This window comes from Chelonia mydas, chromosome 11 (assembly GCF_015237465.2).
Source record: "Chelonia mydas isolate rCheMyd1 chromosome 11, rCheMyd1.pri.v2, whole genome shotgun sequence".
Lineage (NCBI taxonomy): Eukaryota > Metazoa > Chordata > Testudines > Cheloniidae > Chelonia > Chelonia mydas.
The window spans coordinates 8628473-8652933 of NC_051251.2; the positions used below are offsets into that span (position 1 = coordinate 8628473).

Sequence of the window (24461 nt, forward strand, 5' to 3'; positions counted from 1 at the left end):
CCCTAACCGGGCTCCCCTGGCACCCTCTCCCCCCCAGCCTGCCGCCCCCTAACCGGGCTCCCCTGGCACCCTCTCCCCCCCAGCCTGCCGCCCCCTAACCGGGCTCCCCTGGCACCCTCTCCCCCCCAGCCTGCTGCCCCCTAACCGGGGCTCCCCTGGCACCCTCTCCCCCCCCAGCCTGCCGCCCCCTAACCGGGCTCCCCGGCACCTCCTGTCCCCAGTCTGCTGCCCCTACTTTAGACCTCAGTTCCCCGCCTCTACGCTCCGCTGCCCCCCAATTTGGCTCCCGCCCCCCTAGTGGCGCTGCTACCCCTCCCCATCCCAGCTTGGCTGCCACCGCCCCCCTGCCCTGGGCGCTGCTGCCGGGGAGCGACCTGAGCGGAGCTGCCGGCGGCCGGGACTTAGCCGGACTCCCAGCAGCGGATCGGGACGGCCCCCAGCTCTGCCCCCCGCCACAGCGCCCGCTGCCCGCCATGGACGGGCCGGCTTGGAGCGGGGTCCTGGCCGCGCTGGTGGCTTGCTGGCTGGCGATGGGCGCCGGGGGCTCCCCGACGCCGCCACCCACCGCGGGGGGCGCCCCCCAGGACACCTGCACGTCCTGCGGCTTCCGGCGGCCAGAGGAGCCGGGCAAGGTGGACGGGGATTTCCTGGAGGCGGTGAAGCGGCACATCCTGAGCCGGCTGCAGCTGCGGGACCGGCCCAACATCACCCACGCCGTGCCCAAGGCGGCCATGGTCACGGCGCTGCGCAAGCTGCACGCCGGCAAGGTGCGGGAGGACGGCCGGGTGGAGATCCCCAGCCTGGACGGGCAGGCGAGCGGCGGGCCCCCGCTGCACGAGCAAGTGTCCGAGATCATCAGCTTCGCCGAGACAGGTGGGTTCCGCGTTCCCCCCACCGCTGTGCCTCACCCACCCGCCCGTCGGTCCGTCCCAGCCACCCGGCCATCCATCTCAGCTAAGCCTCTGCATTATCCCCTTTCCCCCGTCCGCCCTGTGCCAGCCACCCCGTCCCCACAGCCATCTGTCCCAGCCGCTCTGCGTCCCCCCCTTCCACCCATCCGCCCAACCACCCCGTGACCCCGGCCATTCGTCCCAGCCACCCCGTCCCCCCAGCCATCTGTCCCAGCTGCTCCGCGTCACCTCCTTCCACCCACCTGCCCAGCCACCCCGTGACCCCAGCCATTCGTCCCAGCCACCCCTCCGCGTTACCCCTTCCACCCATACGGCCTGTCCCAGCAACCCCTCCACGTTATCTGCTTCCACCCGTCCATCCTGGGCCAGCCACCCTCTCCCCCCGGTCATCCGTCCCAGCCACCTCTCCACGTTACCCCTTTCCATCCGTCCCCCCGGCCATCCGTCTGAGCCACCCTACTGCATTACCCCCTTCCACCTGTCCGCCCTGTGCCAGCCACCCCATCCCACCCCCGGCCGTCCATCCCAGCCACCTCTCCGAGTCACCCCCTTCCATCCATCCGCCCTGTCCCAGCTCCTCCGTGTCACTCCCTTCTACCTGTCCGCCCTGTGCCAGCCACCCCGTCCCTCCGGCCATCTGTCCCAGCCACGCTTCCGCGTTACCCCCTTCCATCCGTCCACCCTGTGTCAACCACCCCATCCCACCCCTGGCCATCCGTCCCAGCCACCTTTCCACATTACCCCTTTCCACCTGTCCTCCCCGTGCCAGCCACACCATCCCACCCCTGGCCAGCGAACCCTCCACGTTACCCGCTTCCATTAGTCCGCCCCGTGCCAGCCACTGCATCCCATCCCCCACAGCCACCCCTCTGTGTCACCCCCTTCCATCCGTCCATGGGTCCATGCCAGCCACCCTATCCCATCACCCGATCATCTGTCCCACCTCTGTATCATCTCTGTATCACCCAGCTGTCTGTCAGTCCATCCCAGACACCCCATCTCACCACGCTCCCCGGCCATCCGTCCCAGCCACCCCTCTGCGTCAACCCCCTTCCATGTGTCAACCCCCTTACATCCGTCCACCTTGTCCCAGTCACCCCATCCCACCCCCTTCCATCTGCCCTCCCCATGCCAGTCACCCCTCTGCTTCACCCCCTTCCATACATCCTCCCTGTCGCAGCCACCCCTCTGTGTCACCCCTTCCATCCATTCACCCTGTGTCATCCACCCGTCCGTTGGCCCTTCCCAGCCAACCCATCACCCAGCCATCTGTCTCAGCCCTCCCACCATGTCATCCCCCTTCCAACCACCCCTTCGCATCAACCATCTGTCCGTCGGTCCACCCAGCCACCCCATTCCCCGGGCCATCCATCTCAGCCACCCCTCAGTGTCACCCTCCTTCTGTCCATCCACCCCATGCCTGCCACCATTCCACGTCAACCACCTGTCCATCCATCCACCCAGCCATCCCGCTGCTTCACCCATTCATCCCAGCCACGCCTTTGCTTCACTCATCCTTTCATCCATCTGTCCCAGCTACCCCTCCACTTCATCCATCCATCCATCCATCTACCCACCCACCCACCCCATGCCTGCCACCTCTCTTCTTCACCCACTTAGCCACCCCTCTGCTTCACCCATCTGCCTGTCCACCCCAGGCCAGCCACCTCTCTATATCACCCACCCACCTGTCCGTCCATCCCAGCCATCCCTCTGTGTCACCCACCTGTTCGTCCATCCCACCCACCTATCTGTCCAACCATCTCACGCCAGCCACTCCTCTGCATCACCCACCCATCTGTCCATCCACCACATGCCAGTCACCATTCCGTGTCACCTATCCATACGTCCCACCCAGCCATTCCTCTGCCTTATCCATCCATTCACCTATCTATCCCATGCCAGCCACCCCTTCCACTTCACTCATCCATCCAATCATCCATCCACCCCACACTAGTCACCCCATCCCAGCCACCCTTCTGCTTCACCCACCTATTTGTCCACACCACGCCAGTCACCCCTCCGTGTCACCTACCCATCCATCCCACCCAGCCACCTTTCCGCTTCACCTAGCCACCCATCCTTCTGTTCGTCCATCTATCCATTCCAGACACCCCTCGGCTTCACATACTTGTTCAATGATCCATCCACTCCATGCCACCCAATCATCCGTCCATCCACCCTAGGCCAGCCATCTCTGCTTCACCCACCCACCTGTCCATCCGCCCCCAGCCTCTCCTCTGCCTCACTGATCTGTCCATCCACACCATGCCAGCTACCCCTTCTGTTCACCCACCCATCCATTCAAACCATACCGGCCACCCCTCTGCTTTACCCATCCATTCATCTAACCATCCCAGTCACCCCTCCGCTTCACCCATCCATCTGTCCATCCCATGCCAGCTACCCCTCTGCTTCATCTGTCCATCCACCCCAGGCCAGCCACTCCTTTGCTTCACCCATCTGTCCATCCACCCCTTTGCTTCATCTATCCATCCCATGACAGCCACTCCTGTGCTTCACCCATCTGTCCATCTATCCACCCATCCAAGGCCAGCCACCCTCCGCTTTGGCCATCCATGCATCCTCTCCTCTGCTTCACCCATCCATTTGTCCATCCCATCCCAGCCACCCCTCTGTTTCACCCATCTGTCCATCCATCCATTTCCCATATGCCAGACACTCCTCTGCTTCATCAATCCATTCATCCATCCCATGGCAGACAACTCTCTGCTTCACCCATCCATCCATTTGTCCATCCACCCCTCTGCTTCCCACATCCATCCATGCATCCACCCCATGGCAGCCACCCATCTGCTTCACCCGCCCGCCCACACACCTATTCATCCATGCATGCATCCATCCATCCATTCACAGCTCTGCTTCACCCATTCCTCCATCCATCCCATGCCTGCCACCTCTATTCTTCACCCAGTCATTCATCCCATGACAGTCACCCCTCTGCTTCACCCATCAATCCATCTATACATCCATCTGTCCACCCACCCCTCTTCTCCATCTATCCATCCATCCGCCCACCCCATGCCATCCATTCCTCTGCTACATCATTCCAGCTGCCCACCCTATGCCATCCACCTGCCCCACCATCCACCCTCTGCTACACCACACCATCTGCCCATCCCATGCCATCCACCCCTCTGTTACAATATTCCATCTGCTCGCCCCATGCTGTCCATCTCTCTGCTACATCATCACATCCACCCGCCTCATGCCATCCATCCCTCTACTACACCATTGCATCCACTCCTCTGCCAAGCTATTCCATCCATATATACATCTATCCATCCTCTTTTCCTCTATTCACATGCCATTCAACTCCCTCTGCTACCTCCATTCCCCACTCCTCTTTTACAGCCATTCCTTTACCCATGCCATCCAACCCCCTCTGCTATACCCAGTCACCCATCCATCACCTCTGCCTGACTGACAGATCCATCCATCCACCCGTCCATTTCCACTTGTTCTTCAGCAATCTCTGCAACCCTCACTTATCAACTCCATCCATCTCTCTATACCCTCTAATTCCTCTGCTACACCCACCCATCCATTCACCACATCCATTTTACCCATCTAACCACCATATCCTCCACCTCTTTGCTATACTCATCCATCCATCTATCCACCCACACCCTCCAGCCTCACTGCTATATCCATTCACCTCCTCCCTCCATATGCCCTCAGCTCGCTCCATCCATCCACACACCACTCGCATGCCTTACAGCCCTGTCTGTTCCATCATCCCATCTCTGTATGTCTTTCAGCCTCCTCTGTTGCATCCCTCCAGTGTACCCATGTATCCACTGTACCCATTCACTGTACCCATCCATCTGCCTACCCACCCCATCTATCCATAGTTCACCTGCACCTATGTTACCTATCCAGCCAGCTACCTAGTGCATTCACCCATCCACACACTTTATTGATCTATCCACTCACTCTGTCAGTCCGTCTTTCCACTTAACGTATCCATCTTCTACTATGTTCAGCCTTTTACGTACAATGTTTGTCCATCTGCTCTGGCTGTCCATCCATCCAGCCGCATGTTCACTGTATCCATCCACCCACAATACCTGTCCATCAACCATATCAGTCCTGTTCATCCATCTGATCCATTCACTGTATCTATCTATCTAACCTGCAGTATCTATCCATCCTTCCATTCATCCACTGGATCTATGTCCTTTACATATCCATCTACACTGTCAATCCACCATAAGTACATGCCTGTCTTTCTGCTGTATCCCTCAATCAATCTGCTGTATCACTAAATTTATTTTTATTTCTCTGGGGTATCTGACTACCCACCCATCTACAAAATCTATTTGTATGTATACTGCCCATCTATCTACAGCATCTACGCAGCTATCTATCAAAAGCATACATTTACAGTATCTTTTGTGTATAAACAAAATAGATACATGCTTGTCTGTTTATAATCACATCAATATTTATAGGTTTATATATTACATATGAATATGTTTCTCTTAGGTGCTCTTCTACCATAGGTAATATGCATTTTTGTACTGATATAATGACACTATGCTGTTGATTTCCTTTATAAACTGTGATCACAGTTTATAGAAAAGTTGTGTGTTGACAAGTAATAGGATTTTTTTTTTACCATTTTCTTAAAAGTCTAATGCTATGACATCACTGCTGGGGTTGCAGTTCTATTCAGTACTCAATTGACAATCACTTATTTTTTCAACACCTTCCAAATCTGTTTTATATAAAACATACATAGACACAGCAAACATGATAAGGCACCAGAAACATTATATGCACTGCCTGGGCCTAACAGACATATTTTGAAGGGATCTGGGGTGACACACTAAGACTCTGACTTTACAAAACCCCCGAAAGATATATAGGTGGACAAAAAGAAGAAAGGTTCCTGGGCAACCGAAAGGGATACAAATCTGAGCCTGGCAATATACAGAACACAATCAAACAGATTGTAACAGATTAGAAATACCTGTCCATCCAATAATTTTAAATAGCAGTCAGGAGAATGTAATTAGAACATGTGGATTAAATGCACACTAAAAAGGCTAGACTGGACATTTATCACCTAAAGCATAGCTGTGTGATGCTCATAGCACATGATTCCAGCAGATACAAGTAGTTCTGGTACCTTTCATGCGGTGAACACTTTTGGTTGCAAATAATGTATTAAAGCTAGACATTGGGTGGAATATCAGTGATAGTTTCACTCATTTAATTCTGACGTTAAGAAATACATTAAGACCAGTCAATGAGAAGGATATTACAATGACCACGGCTGCTTCATTTGACCTCTTTTTAGCATTTATGGGCGGGGGAAAGGCAGAGATCAAAATCTGATGGGTGATACCCTGCTACTTAGGAAGAGTAGATATAGATTAGTTTAACCCTTTGTATGAGTGGACATGCTTTTAAGAACACTTTCCCTGGTGTTTTGGATGCTATCTGTTAAGATTAGCATATGGGAAATTGTAACAAAATCCTTCGTTAGTCACTGAAGCTTCACTGGTTGTTAAAAAGCCTTTCCTGTAAAATCCAAAAGGTATCTGAAGGCTGAACCTTTTCCTAAGCTAATTAGTAGATATCAAGGTACAAATGCTGTATTTTTCAGGGTACTCTTATACCCGCTTGAATCTCTCTGGCTCTTCACAGCCATTCCTCTGAATAATTTATCTTGCTTTCTTTGGATCTGACATGTTCAGCTATGGCCTGGTTAGATTTTTGCTCTGGGAAGTCACTTTTTAATGTATTTCTAATACAAATTCTGGATCTCTAATTCAGTGCATTATTCCTGGCTAATAAATTCTCCCAGCAGTTTTGATCAGTTATGTTCTAGCATTTTTCTGAATCCAGAATTGCTCAAATAGTGCATTTTCTTCTTGACTTAATGTTGCTGGTCTCTCCTTCTCTTGCAGATGATATGGCCTCGTCTAGAGTCCGCCTCTATTTCTTCATCTCAAATGAAGGGAACCAGAACTTGTTTGTCGTTCAAGCCAGCCTGTGGCTTTACTTGAAGCTGCTTCCGTATGTCTTAGAGAAAGGCAGCAGGCGAAAAGTAAAAGTCAAAATCTATTTCCAAGACCTGGACACTAGCAACAAGTGGAATGTGGTCGAAAAGAAAGTTGATCTCAAAAGAAGTGGTTGGCACACTTTTCCCATGACCGAGGTGATCCAGGCTCTGTTTGAGAAAGGAGAAAGGAGACTGAACCTGGATGTTCAGTGTGAGGGCTGTGAAGAGTATTCAGTGCTGCCAATTTATGTGGACCCTGGGGAGGAATCCCACCGTCCTTTTTTAGTAGTGCAAGCCCGGTTAGCTGATAACAAACACAGGATCCGGAAAAGAGGCCTGGAGTGTGATGGCAGGACCAATCTATGTTGCAGGCAACAGTTTTACATTGACTTTAGACTCATTGGGTGGAATGACTGGATCATAGCGCCATCAGGTTACTATGGGAATTACTGTGAAGGGAGCTGCCCAGCCTACTTGGCTGGAGTCCCAGGATCAGCTTCCTCTTTTCACACTGCGGTAGTGAATCAGTACCGCATGCGAGGGCTGAACCCAGGCACCGTGAACTCCTGTTGCATTCCAACCAAACTTAGCACAATGTCAATGCTGTACTTTGACGATGAATACAACATTGTGAAAAGGGACGTTCCTAATATGATTGTGGAAGAATGTGGTTGTGCTTGATTTAAGGTGTGTTTCGGGGGGGAGAAAGAGAACATTCCCATACTAGATGGTGTTGGAGGAAGTTTCACTGTGTATCCAGGCATCGGTGTTAAGTCACTGTGGAAAAGTCTGGCAAAAAAAAAAAGTTTCACATCGGTGTCAGGACAGTGGCAGTTTGTGGATCTTGGATATTTAAATATTCTACCACTTGTAAACTAATGCTATGAAATACTTTAAACACACCTACACCCACACACACACACACACGAAAAAGAGATACAAGTAACAGGAAGTCAATCACCAGTGACAACATAACTAAAATGCCTGCCAGTACAAGTGAATGGCTAAACAGCTGTTTCCCCACCTGCCTGGAAAGTCAGACTGAAATGAGCTCTATGTGCTCATACAAAAGAACACAAAAAAGAGAGAACATAATATATTCTTGCACGCAGGTGTCAAAATCACCAAACTTAAAAATGACCATCACCTCTTAGGTCCAAAGGGAAGCCGCAGTCCACCTGCCTACGCAGGTGATCACTTCCTCTTAATTTAAAATCTCCTAATATAAACACCACACATATCCTTATCTTCCGACAGCACTTCCAGTAAGGAATATCACATGATAACATGAGAGAGAGGGAGAGATACACCTAAGCAGCTACTGTAATTCTGAGACTTGCTGTATTCTTCTAAATCGCGTTTGGTTGGCATTATTTGATGCTTTAACTGACTGCTAGAAATCCATGGACGGCTATGTCTGTTGTGCCATTGAAAAGGGGCTTTTCTGTCATATCTGGATTGTGCTGACCATTAGCATCTCGCTGTTTTAAGAACAAAAAATCAAAGTTGCAATCTGTGTGTTTCAGCAGGAGACTCCACAAGGACATGTAATGTGGGAGAAAAAACAAACAAACAAAAACAAATGCTACCACAACTAAACCAATGAACCCTAAAAGGAATTACAGTAACATGGTGGAGACACTCTGAAAAATGCTGTGCATTTAATAAAAGGTGAAGAACATTTTAACAAGTCTTGGAAAGGAGGAGAGAGGAGAGTGCTTTCAATTTCTTTACCAGGAAGTGTCAAGGATGGCCATAAAGATCCGAAAATAAAGATACAGCATAGCACTTGCAAACTGCTTGAATGCACATATTATAGCACTTGCAGATTTCAATGCCTTGAAAAGTGGTACTTGATAGTGCACTTATCTTTGCTCACTATCTAGGTAAACAGGTGCCGCATGAGCTATGCAATTTAAAGTGTTGACCCATACTAGACAAAACTGGACTTATGATATGACTTTTTTATATTTTTTTATACTTGAAATTAAATCTTTTGCTTCTTTTTTAAAGCGAATGATTGCTTTTAATGTTTGCACTGATTTAGTTGCATGATTAGTCAAAAACCTGCCATTTGAAAAAAAAAATGTTATTTTTATAGCAGCAAAAATGAATACATTTAAATGTATTATACATAAATTTTGGAACCAAAGAGGCCAACGTATTAGTTATAATTTTTATGAGATGGCAAAGCCATCGTATATCATGTAGTTGTACTGAGCAATCCCTCACAAGGCCTACCGATTCTTTCAGGGTACAAAATGGATTGTTTGTTCTATTCAATGTCTTTTCTATACCGTACGCACATGGAACGTAGCGTGAAAAAATGACTGTTCTAGAATACATTACAATATGTACATCCTTTAAATCCATTTTTTATGTTTATTTAATAAAGTTCCTTTTAGGTTCTGTTCCATAGTAATTTAAAACCAAACAAGTTTCACTTAGATTTGCTGTTGAAGTATTTTGCATTTGTGTACAGATTAAGTAAATAAAAAGATTGAAAACTGGATGAGCTTTTATGCATGTCACCTCCTGGGAAGCTTGGTTACATATAATTTACAGCTCTCAGGATTAAGGGTGAGGAGGGTGGGTAAGATGGAGCATGAGACTACTGTAAGGGTTGCCAATTTTGGTTGGATGTATTCCTGGAGGTTTCCTCACATGACATAATCTTTAATTAAAGATTAACCTTTAATTCCTGGAGGCTCCAGGACAATCCTGGAGGTTTGGCAACCCTAGACTGTATTAACATTGCTCACCACAGCAAAGTCTGGTGTCAGGCCCCGATCCTGGCCTGAAAATCGTATATTATGCTTTTCCAGCTTTACAGGCACCTGAACAGTTGTCAAAGAAGTATTTTCAGTTCATGTGGTTTTTTTTGTATGTCATGAAATCTGTCTTCAAGCACCACTTAAGGGACAGTCAAAAGTCAGTTGTTAAGCAAGCAGGTTCTATAATTACGGCATACAAAAATGACTTGGGCTCAGATCCTCAAAGCTATTTAGGCATCTAAATTTAAATCAGTGGGAGTTAAGCACCTATGTACCTTTGAGGATCTGGGCCTAGGTCACTTTTGAAAATAAGATTTAGGCTCCCAAGTCATGTAAGCACTTTTTAACATTTTACCCAATGTCTGGGCAAAGTCTGTTGCTCTTAGGTGTGGAATGAGTTATTGGTCTTAGCACAAAGCTGGGGGCTAATAAATCATGAGATCTAATCCTGGGTCTGACAATGACCCAGCCCAGGGATCACTTAGACCAACATGTTCAAAAGTGGGCTCTGATTTTGAGTGCCAATTTGAGGCACTATGGGCTTAGTTTTCAGAGGTGCTGGAGTTGTAGGGGCTCAGCACATCTCAACAGCAGGCCCCACGTATCTCAAATTGAACACCCAGAAAAAGAAGCACCCAAAATGATAGGCCACTTTTGGAAATGTTGGCCTTCATCTTTTTGCTTCAGGTTGCCCTCTCTATAACATGGGAATAGCACTTATCTGCAGCTGTTGCAAAGGTCGCAGGTCACAGCAGGTGTTGTGAAGGTTAGTTAATGTTTGCAAAAGTGCACAGTGGGCCAGATCCAAAGCCCATTGAAATCAATGGGAGTCTTTCACATTGACTTCAGTGGGCTTCGGCTTAGGCCTTGTAAATGCTACATATTATTATTCAGTCCTGCTGGTGCACTGAGGTTCTGGAGCTGGAAATCCATGCTCCTTCCTCATTTAAAATATTCTAACAGAAGTAAAAACTAAGTTCCCTACATGGAACTCCTACTGGTGTTAATGAGCGTTCTGTGAAAGGCATGTCACAATATGGTGCACCAACAGAACACACGATGGTTTGACTTTGCACACTGTGCATTTCCACTGGTAATAGATAATAGCTCAGAAATCATCCAAGACTAACCTGCTTTGCTTTGTCACTTGTGAGAGAGGAGAAGTCAGAACTGGAAATTAACAATGTATTTGTTGTATAGTCTGTTCACGCAGCAATGACATATGAAAATGAAAGTCAGTACAGACAGATCATGAAAAACAAGGGTTAAACTTCATATACTTTGCCACAACTGGCTACAGATCTATAATATTAGTTAAAAAAAAAAAAAAAAAAAGCACAGTTGTGCCTAAGTACTGAGGATTTAGGCTTGGATTTTGCAAAGGTGCCAACAGGAATAAGGTACCCAATTCCCCTACGGTCCTTTGAAAATCCCAGTTTTTATGCTTAATGAATTTATTATTCTTAAAACTAACTTACATTTGGACAGTGACTTTCTGCTCAAAAGATTGTGAAGCACTTTACAAAATATTTCAAGATTCTTTCATAAAGCAAAAGATTTTTCTCTGAGAGCAGTTTCTGCTTTCACTAACGGTGTCAGCTTGGAGTAATTCCACTGATACACTCTAGTGCAAGTAAGCACAGATTCTGTCTCAGTCTCTCTCTCTCTCTATATATATATACTCTGTACACCATTAAAATGCATCCACCCTTTTGGTTTGGAATCAGCAACTGCTTAACTGAGTACAACAACTTTACACATCAGTTTAGAACTAAGCAGTGAAGGTTGAATATACAGGGGCTATTTACTTACATGCCTTGGTGTTTGGCCAAGAACTAGCACCTGCCTCTTGAGCAAAGTACCACAGGATCTTTAATTATCTCAAGTGGTCAAGATCTCTAGTCAAATGATGGATTTCCCTGGTCTCACAATTGTAGCAACCACTTTTACATCAGTATAACTCTATTGATTTCAGTGGAGTTATCCCTGAGTTGTGCCAGAATAGGTGAAAACAGAATTAGGCTCTATCATGGTCTTCGGGCGTAGCTTTTGGAATAACTTTTAGTAAGCTGTTGTGTATTTCAGTAATTACCACAATTAAATGAAATTACATAATTGGTGTGATTACTTGGACTCACATAACCACTCTGTGTAACATGCCATATTTTAAAATCGTTGTGAGACATGAGCTGTAGCCTGTTTTTTTCAATATCAAATCTAGGGCCTGATCACATGCACAGAACTCCTGTTGTCTTCAATAGAATGTCTGTGTGCAGAGGGCTTGCAGGCTCAATCTTACATATTTCTTATTTTACTCTGGTTTCGCCACTTCTATCCAGCAAGAACCCTCTTTGAATGTACCCAGTTGTCACTGGGATTCCCTTTGCAAAGTGATGAGCTAAAGCTTTATGGTATCATGGCAAACACAAGCAGCAGTGGCTGAGAACTCTGTGGTGCCATCAAAATCCTGATGTATGCACACGGCAGCCTTATATTAAAGCTGATTTCCTGTGTTTTGTTGTCTATATTTTATCCACCGCTCAAAATTTAAAGGCAAAACATCAATCCGATTCATAGACTAAGGCTAAATCTCTACTGGAATTGGAGTTGTGATAGCAGCTCCGGTAAGCATAGCTGTGCTAGCTTTAATCTAGCTGGCACAGCTAAAAATAGCAGTAAAGATGCAGTGGCACGAGCTCCAGTGTGGGGTGTACAATGGGAGTTAGGGTACCTAAATACTTTTCAGGGTCTGGGCCCGAGTGACTGGTGGTAAGAGTGTATACTTTGTAGTTGTAGGGTTGAATCCTGCAATGAGCTCAGTGGGGGTACAGGGGTCTGCCCATGCAGGATTAGGGCACAGCTGTTATTGTGAAGTATTTGTATGATGGTAGTGTCAACAGGCTCAAGCAGAGATCAGGGCCCCATTGTGCTAGGCACTGCACATACTCATGGTAAGAGACCATCCCTGCCCTGAAATGTTTACAATCTAAATACATAAACACAGACGACAGGTAGAATGGGAAATTGGTGCACAGAGAGGCAATGTGACGTCCTTTGGCTCACACAGACTAGCAGAACATCTGGGACAACAGCCCAGAGCTTCAAAGTCTCAGTCCTGTTCTATGTGGCCTGAAGCATGCTGCATCTCCCAATTAAGGGCTCACTCCTGCAAGGCGCTGAGCACCTCATGGAAGTTCAGGATGCTTTATGCCTTGCACAACCCAGCCCCAACTGAAACAATGTAATGTAAAAATACATCTATGACCCATGTACGCTTCACAGGCAGACTTTATAAATAATTATAATACTGTAATGCCACAGTAAGATACACTGATGCAAGGCTTTTCTTAGCAACTGTCCGGTCCCCACTGCCTCATCTTACTGTAGGGCTTCCCTCTTTTCCCCAGCATGCCTTTCTGAGGAATAGGCTTTTCAAATATGGCAGGATGAGGCAGCTGCAGCCCTAAAATGGCCATTTTGTAATTAGCTGCTGCTGGCTGCACATTTCTTGCTTCCTTCCAGCTGGTAAGTAGCCTTGCCCCTAGGTTTTATTTTCTGGTTCTGAGGAGAATTGTCCAACACCATATTGCAGCAAAATGTGTTATAAAGTGCCATGAAGGTGACTAATTCATTAGAGGGAAAAGAAGACACTGCAGAAAAGCAAACTTATACATATGCCTAAGGAAGCCAGCACCTTGTGTAGAACTTACATCAGTCAGATGGGCCCACTCTTGCATCCTGTTAGCATTTTTCCTAAGTAGAGAGTGCAGGTTTGAGCCCATTGCCTATGAGTTTTGTTTCATTGGTATCTGTGGAAATGTGCTAATCCTTCCCCATGTCAGGGAGCAGTATTTACGCTGAGCACAGAATCAGGGCAGTTAAGACTATGTTCACTTAGTGCCAAGAAACTAATTGCCTCAGGGGCTCATTATATCCCAGGTCAGGTATGGGGGAAGGGGGAGTTTTGAGACTGGTGGGGCAACATGGGAGGGGACAGTGGGGCCTGAACTGCATAGCTCAAGTAGTCATTCCCTCCAGGAGCAGTGATACAGGAATCGTAAGTGTTACCTGCAACCCAGGGGGTGGCTCTCTCATCCCTGTGGTATGGCAGTAGAAATGGATTCTTGAACCCCTTATGCCATGAGGCGCTCCTCAGCAGCCCCCCCACCCCCTGTTACTCAGACTGCATATTGTAACCATGTTTTAGTCCTCCCCAGCTAATCTTTGGATTGGATTTTTTTTCCAGAGGTGCCGTGCACCCAAAGCTCCCCGGACTCTAGTTGGGCAGGGCCGTGGGCGCTCAGCATTTCTGTAAATCCAGGCCTTGGGATTCCAGTGTCATGTGAAGGCAAAGCAAACAACTCTTATCACTACTAATGGGAGTTATGTATGTGCAGTTCAGGTCCATTGGAGTGAATCATCTCCAGTAATAATATTTTGTAAAACCCTGTAATTTATGAGGTGGTTAATAATGACTCATGAGAATCTGTGTTTGTATTTTAGATGGGTGTGGGTTTGTGTATTTTGCTTGATCTTCACTTCAGTTGTTCTAGATGGTGTGTTTGTGTATATAAACACACATATACATAAATTAGTTAATGTTTATAGAGACAGTACCTTGAAGAGTGTATGGGTCTCTATAAGAACAAAGTATATTGTATGCTGTGGTAGCCATCATAGGATCTTCTCTTCAGTGACAATATTATAATAGGTTTTGCACAAGGGGGCATTTCTTGACTCTTGAGTACTCCCCTGTAACACTATATATATATAATGTGTACGTGCCCATAAAATAGCTAAAGAGATGGCAATGGGATGAATTTTCAAGTGTGGCTGAGCTCCAGTCAGCTCAGCACCCAAAGAGGAAGGCAAACCACCTTTGCTTATCCCTCATTTTATGATGAGTCAGGGTTTGGTTTAGTCTCTAGGACAGGGTAGAGCAACCCCAAGGCTGTCCTATATTCTCTCTAGGTGCCTATAATCCCAAGGGGCTGTTGCAATGACTGAGAATATCCAGAGTACAGTGGTGCTTTGGCCTCACAACCTCTTACCTAGTCATGTTTCCGATGCCAGGGGATGCTGGTAAGGTTGACACCTGGCTGGTTTTTAACTGTCCAGGGTGGATTTTGTAGTGCTTTGCTAGTTGCTGGTGAAAATGTGCCATTTTTTTTCTTCCCTGCACCTACATTCCCTCTAAGCTGCACACACAAGCAGTGGCCACCATGCAGCAATCTTGTAATTACTGGTGTCTGCACGTCATGTAGCTGGGAGGGGGATGTGACTGGCATGGCATGCAGGCATTTTACACCCATTTTGTACAATTGTACATGACTGCACAAAGTGCAAGATATTGGAGAACAAGGCCTATAATATTTTCGGGCAGTTTCAGAGGCTGCAGCTCCATTATCCTCAATTGAGTGGCACCCAGTTAAACCAGGTGTGAATTTATCCCATTAGCTTGAAGGCAAGAACCCTATTTTAAATCAGTCAGCACGAGGGTTCCTTGTATTATGTTCCTTTATATCTACATCTCCAGAGATAGCTGCTATTGGTCTATTCTGTAATATCTTTTAATATCTTTAAGGCCTGGCTTGACAAAGCCCTGGCTGGGATGATTTAATTAGTGTTAGTCCTGCTTTGAGCAGGGGATTGGACTAGATGACCTCCTGAGGTCTCTTCAGACCCTAATATTCTATGATTCTATGATGTCCATGGCACTGGGTATTATGAATCATGCCACAATAGTGGTTTGGTTACAAGACTATTAGAATAGCCATATCATTTCACTATACCAACACGCTTGTCTCTTTCTATTATTAACTCATGTTTTGGGGTGCCTATACCCATACTCCAGTCCTTAACATTCTCATTGGTCTAGAAATTGGCATGAGAAGACTGGGTCCACAAAAGCTTTTTAAAATCAGAATCTGGCAATTAAATCCATTTGGTTATCTCTGAGTAGGAAAGAATGCCCCCATCCCCCCAAGTAAAATAAAAAAATCTTTATTTTGCAGGCAATAGATAGTAATACGAATTAATCACTTCAGCAATACACAGAAATGAAATGCAAATCCTAGAGTTGCATGGTTTTTAAAAATGAGTTATTAAGAAAGCTGGTTGAATATTTTTTCTAACTTCAGTGATATATGGAATTTTTGACAAAAAATGAAATATTCTCCCTTTGCCCCTCCAAAAGGCAATCCCTCCACTTTTGTTTAGCCAACAAACATTAGCCAACTCTAGTTTGTTTTAGGGCCTGATACATCCTGCCACTGGCACCTTAAGGAACATCTTCCATAAATCCACAGATCTTCTAAGATACTTGTGCATCTTGGTGATCTACAGGAAAGAACGGGCATCTATTCTAATGACCCATGGCTCAGCACTTCTGCCTAATCCCACTTCTGCAGGAGCTGGTGCCTTTGGTTCAGGGGTCTTCTACTCTGCAGAGAGAGAGAGAGAGTTTGGGGAAGGAAGTCCCCGTCTGAACCCTTTCCCACCTGCAGACATGAGCTCATGGAGGCCCTGTGGGGGAGAGGGCTTTAGTCTATAAGCAATTTAGGCAGTGACCTTGTCTGATCAGTTGCTTTTGTCTGATCAGTTTAGCTCCTAGCATGTGTTGGGTGTTATATAACAATAATAACAACAACGTAAAGTTCTCTTTCCGGTAGTATAAGGATGATTTGAACACAAGTTTGTTACTTGTACATTTTATGCTAGTATGTACAGTGGCCATAGGTGCTCTTAGTAAATCTTGCCATGATTGACAGAAACAGCTTTAAAATCAAAACAAAACAGATCAGGAAGGTAGGAAGAGCTGATAAAGCCTCCAGTGTCAAGAGTCTACATGTTGAAACATTCTCTAATTATATATGTATCCAATCTAGTTAATACTACAGAGCTTGCAATTCCCCCCCCCCCCCCCCGCATAATTAGGGGTTATGAAAATATCTACACAGCAATACTACGATTCCTAAATATAGCACCTTTCTTTCTGAAGTCCTTTACGCAGTTTAAGAGCCATGGGCTAAATTCACAGCTGGTGTATGCTGGTGCAACTCTACTGATTTCAGTGGAATTGTGTCAATTTCACCAGTGATGAATCTGGATATAAGTAGTTTGAGTCTTATCTTTCTTGAGGTTTTGTACTGCTGCTCATCGCTGTAGGTTGGCAGTAGCAAGCTCTATGGCTCCTCTGCCTTCTCAGATTATAGAAAGTGCTGCTTGGGCTGCATTTGTTGATGTTTTGTTTATTCTGGTGGTGGAGAGAAAGGAATGGTTGATCCTGTGAGTATCATCTTGGGTATGGTGGAAAAGCTTTATCAAATAGGAAGGTTTTGCAGGTTTCTAAGCATGGGCAGATTGTGGATCCATCTAATCTCTGCTGGAAATTCATTCCACAAACAGATCCTCTTGATTGAGAATGCTTTGTGCTTCATTCTGGTCTGCTTTGACCTCGGCTTTGTGAGCTGCATTTGTGTGTCTGCACATTTGGGCTTTGTGTGTCTCAGAGGAATGCAGTTATCTTGGTGGTTCAGAGATGGAGATGGGGTTTCTAGTGTTGCTGGGACCTAATTTATTTTGCCCATCAGGTCCCTTCACTCACTGAAGTGCAGTCATCACCAGGATGAAACAGCTGCCCTGCAAAATAGTTTAGAACTAGAAGTAAGAACCACTGTATCCATTGGAAACCGCTGCCGAGTGGAATGTATTTACCCAAACTGGAATTTGGCCAAGATGCTGGGGTTAATAGGCTGTCCTGCTTGTAAAGTACCCTAGGAACTTCAATTACCAGAAGATAAGAAGGATGGTCCAGTGGTTAGGGCAGTAGCCTGAGACTTTGGAGACCTGGACTCAATTCCTTGTTCTGTTAAAGACTTCCTGTGGGACCATGGCTCAAGTCACATAGTTTCTCTGCCTCTTTGTACCATCTGTGAAATAGGGATAATGGTGACCTCCAGGGGTGGTGAAGATAAATATTGTATTGAAGATAAATATATTACAGGTTGAGCGCCACTCAAATACTATGGTAATGGGGGGTCGTATAAGTACCTAAATTACATAGAAGTGGTTTAATGTTTCATCCAAAAGATGGCAACTCTAGTAGCACAGTGCCCTCTAATAACACCAAGCTGGTCTAACTCATGGCTCTGTATGTGTTTCGTGTGCCTGATCTGCAGCTTCTAACTAGGGGATCTAGGGCCAGATTTTTAAAGGTATTTAGGTGCCTAACCTCCATGGAAATTGATGGAAATTCGGTGTCTAAGTACCTTTAGAAATATGGCCCTTAGTCTCATCCTCTTGTCCCTGGAAGTCCTAGAAGCACAAGATGATGCTTGTTTTACACTGGGACATTAGTTCAATACTGATGCAGTGGACAGGCTGCCACCTATTGATAACCAACCTCACTTCCTGTAATAGCTTGGAGTTTCCCTAGAGGTCTCTTATCCAAAGACTGACAAGGCAGCTGCTTGCTAGATTTAGAGATCTGAAAGGAACTACTGCATAGGGTGATAAACCATTACCAGGAAAAGGAGCTAATGATACTGAGTGACCCTACCACAACTAGAAGAGAAAAATAATCTCTCCTCTTCCTATAAAATCTGATTGTTGATATTTCAGTGCAGGCATAACAGGGAATTAATGAATGAATTAATCAGCATTTGCCCACTAAGGTGAACTGAGGATAGAACATCAGTCCAGATATCCAGGCTTAGCCCTGAATTTCCTGGATTTTATGAGTTTAAGCCTGACTCTGAACAGGTTTTAAGGACATTTTCTTGGTGGATTAGTAGAGCCTATGTTTGGACAATCCCATCCCCTGTAGCTATGGGACTGTACAAAGCCCTACTTTTACTATTTGTATCTGTTTCTAAATCCTGTTATCCATTTTCCTTTGAATCAAAAAGCTTTTAAACTGGAATTAGAGTAGGGTACATAGCAGGAAGGGAGAGTACATTTCTGGAAAGACTCAACAGCGTTTCATAGACCATGCTGAAACTCTCTCTCTCTCTCTCTCTCCCTCTCTCTCTCTCACTCAAATGTGTTCTGCAGTGCTGATGGATCGTCATCTGTATTTCTCTTTCTCTGTTATTTTAACTGGGGGTATTTGGCTGAAACAGGAATGTGTACAACACTGCCCTGTGAAGAGAATGGACTTAAATGGCCCTCTAGGTCTTTTCCATCTCTGGATTCTATGATTCTGAGTTCCTTGGGTCAGAATATGTCCCCTGCTTCTATGACTGAAGGGAATCTAGACCTGGCCTATTGGGCGGTGGTTGATGAGTGCCATCTCTGTATCAGCATCTTCTGTTGAAGCTCAGCAATTTGCAATGAACGGTTTATCTAATGAATTTAAAATTTGCATTTGAGCGTCCTCATGTTAGGAGTGCCCGTGGGCTCACCTGGTTAAGGCAACAGAACCCATTCCATGGGATGTACAAAACCAACATTTTAAATACTTGCAGCAAAACATGTGCTGATCAAACTGTAGGAATTTGTCAAATAAATACGACGAATGAAGAGGAATCGCAATCTGCCCAGGAGCAGAAAAGGAGGTAGAAGTCCTCAGATAAATAATTTTGTGAATTATTTGCTTCACTCTGTCCTCAAGGAATGTGGAGGGATACCCAAATGCTAGTGACTTCAACAACAATATTCCAAGGGCAGGGAAAAGAATTAGATGATTTGGCAGGTCTTGGGCCACTCTAGATTCCATATCACAGGAAGGGAGTTTTGCTCTATTTTTGGTTCTTTATATGGTTCTCATTAGTGTGGTATCTGAGCACCACACAATCTGTAATGTAATTATCCTCACAACACCTTTGTGAGGTAGAGAAGTATGGTTATCCCTGTTTTACAGAAGGGGAACTGAGGCACAGAGAGGCTAAGTGACTTGCCCAAGGTCACACGGAGTCTGGAAGAGCAGGGAATTGTATCCAGATCTCCCAAGTCCCAGGCTAACACTAACCACTGGATCGTCCTTCCTCTCTATAATATGATCTCAGACAAGGAATAATAATGAGCAGATGCAGGAGCAGGTGAGCTTTTAAGTCAGATAGATGCAGTTTTCATGCAAATATCCCTAGTCTTAAATCAAGAAATCCACTCACATCCCTGAAAACATACAATGCATTGTATGAGCAGAATTATTTCAGAGGCTTTTCAGCACTGTTAGGCATTGGCAACTCTTTAAGGGCTGAATCCTGCCTTTCTTAGTTATGTGGCTGACTTAAGGGGGACTCACAGGAGTAAACTTAGCAAGGTCTGATCTTTGAAGGAAGCTGGGACTTTTGCCATTGATTTCAATGGGAGTAGAAATGAGCCTGTAGTACTATGCTTACAAAATTCAGCTCACTGGCCTCTGATAAACTTTCCCCTGAACACCGCCAGTGCAACCCACTGTGCTGTGCTGAAGGGAATTTTTGATCTTGAAAGATTAATAATTAAAACCCTCGTAATTTCTTTATCTGGGCAATGACCTTTAGGCAAATTTGATGGTTGGGGTTTTGTTTCTGAGTGAGACATGGGCCTGTGATGGGGATTTTACGCCATCTAATTTTAAATGCTGCCAAGGTTTTGTGGGGATCTGGACATGAGGTCAGAAAATCCTACTCCACAGTCTCTCTCAATTCTATTTCCAAGCAGAGTCCCATATAGTTAGGTGAAGCGGAAGCTTGAAAATCAACCAGGGGAAACTCAGCACTCTAAAAGCTTCCCTGTTTACTACATCACTATATTCATACAGGCCAAGATTTTAAAAAACGCAGCACAACATATGGACCCCAAGTGCATATTTAGCCACCTAAATAAGTGGGCTGATTTTCAAAAGTGCTGAGTACTCAGTAGCTCATGTTGACTTCAGTGGGAGCAGGAATCAAGCCCTGTGATAGAACTGACCTGTGATAGAACTGAGAGAACTGACCTGTCCTTTTAAAGGTTTCCCATTTCTGTTTTGACAAAATTGTACATACAGCCCACTGTACCTATGGTGTGGTTACTGAACTCCCATGAGGGGTCTGCCAGTGGAGGCCAGCTTTAAATTCTGGCTGAAGGTCTATAGATTCTAGAGAGCCTAGACCAGATGTGCTGGGGCAAAGTATTTCCCTACATCAGACATGGAAAATGGCTCCTTTACTGTAAAAGTAGGTCTTAGAGAGAAGCCCAAGTTAGCTTTATATTGGGCAAAAGCCTGTAGAGGTGGAGTAGCTGCCTTTGGAGAAGTCCTCCTGCAAACTTCAATATATTTCTGCATAAAGCTCAAGTCTGAAACAGAGTGGCGGAAACCTCGTGGATACTGATGACAAACTCATAAAGAGCAAGTTTATTTGCAGACCATCTGAAAGAAATCAGATATATCTATGCAATGCTGGTGCCAAGATGTCCCAGACAAAAAGGCCAGTGTTGCAGAGAGCGGTTAAATAACCTAGGGTGCAAAGTGGGGGTCTGGAGGACTCCCACTAGAACACAAGTGCGCAGGACGTGTTCAAGCCATTAGACCACTCACTGTTTCAACAGTGTTGCTTAGCTTCCCTGGACTCTGTAATCACCTTTTTGCCACATCACTCAGGATAACATAGAAATATTACAGCCATTCCCCATGAACTTGAAGCACTGGTGCTTGTGCAGGGAAAAAAAACAAACAAACTATGTAGGGGCTAAAAGAGAGGGGACCTGATTCTAATCCCACTTATACTAGTCTTCCACTGGTTTTGACTCAACTGGAATTACTCCTGTCTGTCACCAGTGTAACGAGACCCAAGCCTAATATGAGAAAAAAGAAAAGGAGTACTTGTGGCACCTTAGAGCTCACGAAAGCTTATGCTCAAATAAATTTGTTAGTCTCTAAGGTGCCACAAGTACTCCTTTTCTTTTTGCGAATACAGACTAACACAGCTGCTACTCTGAAACTTAATATGAGGGAAACTATATGCTTTGACTGTCTAAAAAGAGGGAAAAGGGATTATCTTGATAGTGGATAATCTGATGGTAGTAAGAGTATGGTAAAAGCAATGCAATTCACGATGATTTTTCCAATACAGTGAAAATCCAAAGTATCATGGAAAAGAAATACTCAGATGGGATGAAAGCTTTTGTATGTATAATTAGGGCAATATGTATTTGAGCAGCCTCTCCCCATAGGCATGTTATTGCATAATTGACTACTACTGTTTTTTTTTTTTTTTTATACCTTCCTCTAAAGAATCTGCTACAGGCCACTATTGGAGATAGGATTCCAAGCTAGAGGGTCTGTTGTTCTGATGGCATACGGCTGTTCTTATTTTTCTGAAGGAATGAGGAAAACTGGCATCAATTGGAGGAGTTCGGGGAAGACAGATTAGGGAGGACGGTTGCATGTGTAATTCCAAGATAGCAGTCTGACATGTTACACTTCAAAAGCTGTCATCAGGCGGTAGAAATGGCTAAGAGACAGGACTTGGACACTGAGCATTTAACCCTTACTGTGCCTTAGTTTTTCCATCTCTAAAATGGGAATAATCAGATTTACTTCTCTCCCAGGGGTATCGGAAGTTTTAATTCATTCACTTGCTTTCAGATCTTTGGTTGAAGGAGCTACAGGAGAGCAAAATGAAGAAAGTTTGAAGTTATGAATGCTAAAAAAAACCCCAACACCCTCACACCAAACCTGGTTTAACTGATTAGAGAACTGACTGTGTTCCTGCTGGCAAACACCAGAGCCTGACAAAGCTCCTGTATTGGAGACTTACAGAAACCACAGCAATGATAAAGAAATCCGCTAATGTTTACTTAAGGCCCACACAGGGGGCTACGACTTGCACAAGAATGGAAAGTTACTCTCAAGCTCAGGAGCAATTTGGGGAGGGAATATTACATGTGCCCCTCCAATATTCCCAGTAATGTTTAGCACTTAATAATTAGCACTTGCCTAGTATCTTGAGGGTAAGGAGAGTCTTGTGATTGAAGGACTGGACCTGAAAGATACCTTTCAAGATACCTTTCAGTTCAAGTACCTGCTCTTACATAGACTTCCTGTGTGATGATGGGCAAGACACTTAATTTCTTTGTCTCTCGGTTATCCAGTAAAATGGGGATACTACTACAGTAGAACCTCAGAGCAGGGCTGTCGATTAATCTCAGTTAACTCATGTGATTAACTCAAAAAATTAATCACGATTAATTGCAGTTTTAATTGCACTGTTAAACAATAGAATACTAACCGAAATTTATTAAATATTTTTGGATGTTTTCTATCTTTTCAAAAATATTGTATTCTGTGTTGTAATTTAAATCAAAGTGTATATTTTTATTATAAATATTTGCACTGTAAAAATGATAAACAAAAGAAATAGTATTTTTCAATTCACCTCATACAAGTACTGTAGTTCAATCTCTTTATTGTGAAAGTGTAACTTGCAAATGTAGATTTTTTTTGTTACATAACTGCACTCAAAAAGAAAATGATGTAAAACTTCAGAGCTTACAAGTCCACTCAGTCTTACTTCTTGTTCAGCCAGTCGCTAAGACAAACAAGTAATACTGCCCTCTTTATTTACAATGTCACCAGAAAGTGAGAACAAGCGTTCACATGGCACTTCTGTAACTGGCATTGCAAGGTATTTACATGCCAGATATGCTAAACTTTCGTATGCCACTTCATGCTTCAGCCACCATTCCAGAGGACATGCTTCCATGCTGATGACGCTTGTTTAAAAAAAAATGCTTTAATTAAATTTGTGACAGAACTCCTTGGGGGACAACTGTATGTCCCCTGCTCTGTTTTACCCACATTCTGCCATATATTTCATGTTGTAGCAGTCTCAGATGATGACCAAGCCCATGTTGTTTGATTTAAGAACACTTTCACTGCATTTTTGACAAAACGCAAAGAAGGTACCAAAGTGAGATTTCTAAAGATAGCTACAGCACTGGACCCAAGGTTTAAGAACCTGAAGTACCTTCCAAAATCTGAGAGGGATGAGGTGTGGAGCATGCTTTCAGAAGTCTTAAAAGAGCAACACTCCAATGCAGAAACTACAGAACCTGAACCACTTAAATATCAGCCACCCAGGTGAAGTGACAAGGCCCTGAGCCCAGGATGAGGGGTCTGCAAGCTGCCTTCTCATGGACAGGCCCCGGGGATGCACCCAGGGCTGGGCCAGTGGCTGCAGACGTCTCCAGTGTGCTGGGTTAGGCTGCTAGGCCCATCTCCATGGCGACAGCTACAGTGTGGCTCAAGGACCAAACCATGCAGTTGATGGGCTCTGTTCACAGGGCTCACAGGATACCCCAGGCAGGGAGCAACTTCTGGGCCTTGGAACAGTCTGACCCCTCCCCACCCTGGCCCCTTGCTCTGGGGACCAGCCCCCACCGTGCCCTGATTGCCCCAGCCCTACACCATCGCTATGGGGACCAATCCCTTCCCGTCCTGGCCCCTTGCTCTGGGTACTGACCCCCCCCCCCACTGTGCCCTGATTGCCCTGGCCCCTCACTATGGGGACCGACCCTCCCAGCCCCCTGCTCCGGGGACTGACCCCCGCTGTGCCCTGATTGGACAGGCGGGCAGGCTCCGCGTCAGCTCTCCCATCCTGGCTCTGCAGGTGAGTCCCAGAAGAGGGGGGAGTCTGAGAGGGGGCGGGTGGAGAGCAAGGAACAGAGGGAAGGCGGAGAGGACTGAGTGGGGGGCGGGGCCTCGGTGGAAGAGGCGGGGGAGAGGCAGGGCCTTGGGGCAGAGGCAGGATGGGGGCAGGGCAAGGGTGTTCA

At 45.7% G+C, this 24461-nt stretch overlaps 1 protein-coding gene across 1 annotated transcript; it reads left to right on the forward strand.

Annotated features, from left to right (window-relative positions):
* Nucleotides 1–7867, forward strand: INHBB (inhibin subunit beta B). Its single transcript, XM_037913067.2, has 2 exons — nucleotides 1–873; nucleotides 6851–7867. Exons 1-2 carry the CDS (start codon nucleotides 474–476, stop codon nucleotides 7624–7626), a joined length of 1176 nt encoding a protein of 391 aa, XP_037768995.1. The 5' UTR covers nucleotides 1–473; the 3' UTR covers nucleotides 7627–7867.
* Nucleotides 7868–24461: the final 16594 nt, after the last annotated feature.

Coding starts and splice junctions, on each gene's coding strand:
- INHBB (XM_037913067.2), top strand. CDS start 474: ATGGACGGGCCGGCTTGGAGCGGGGTCCTGGCCGCGCTGGTGGCTTGC. Junction 874..6,850: donor CATCAGCTTCGCCGAGACAG/GTGGGTTCCGCG, acceptor CTTCTCTTGCAG/ATGATATGGCCTCGTCTAGA.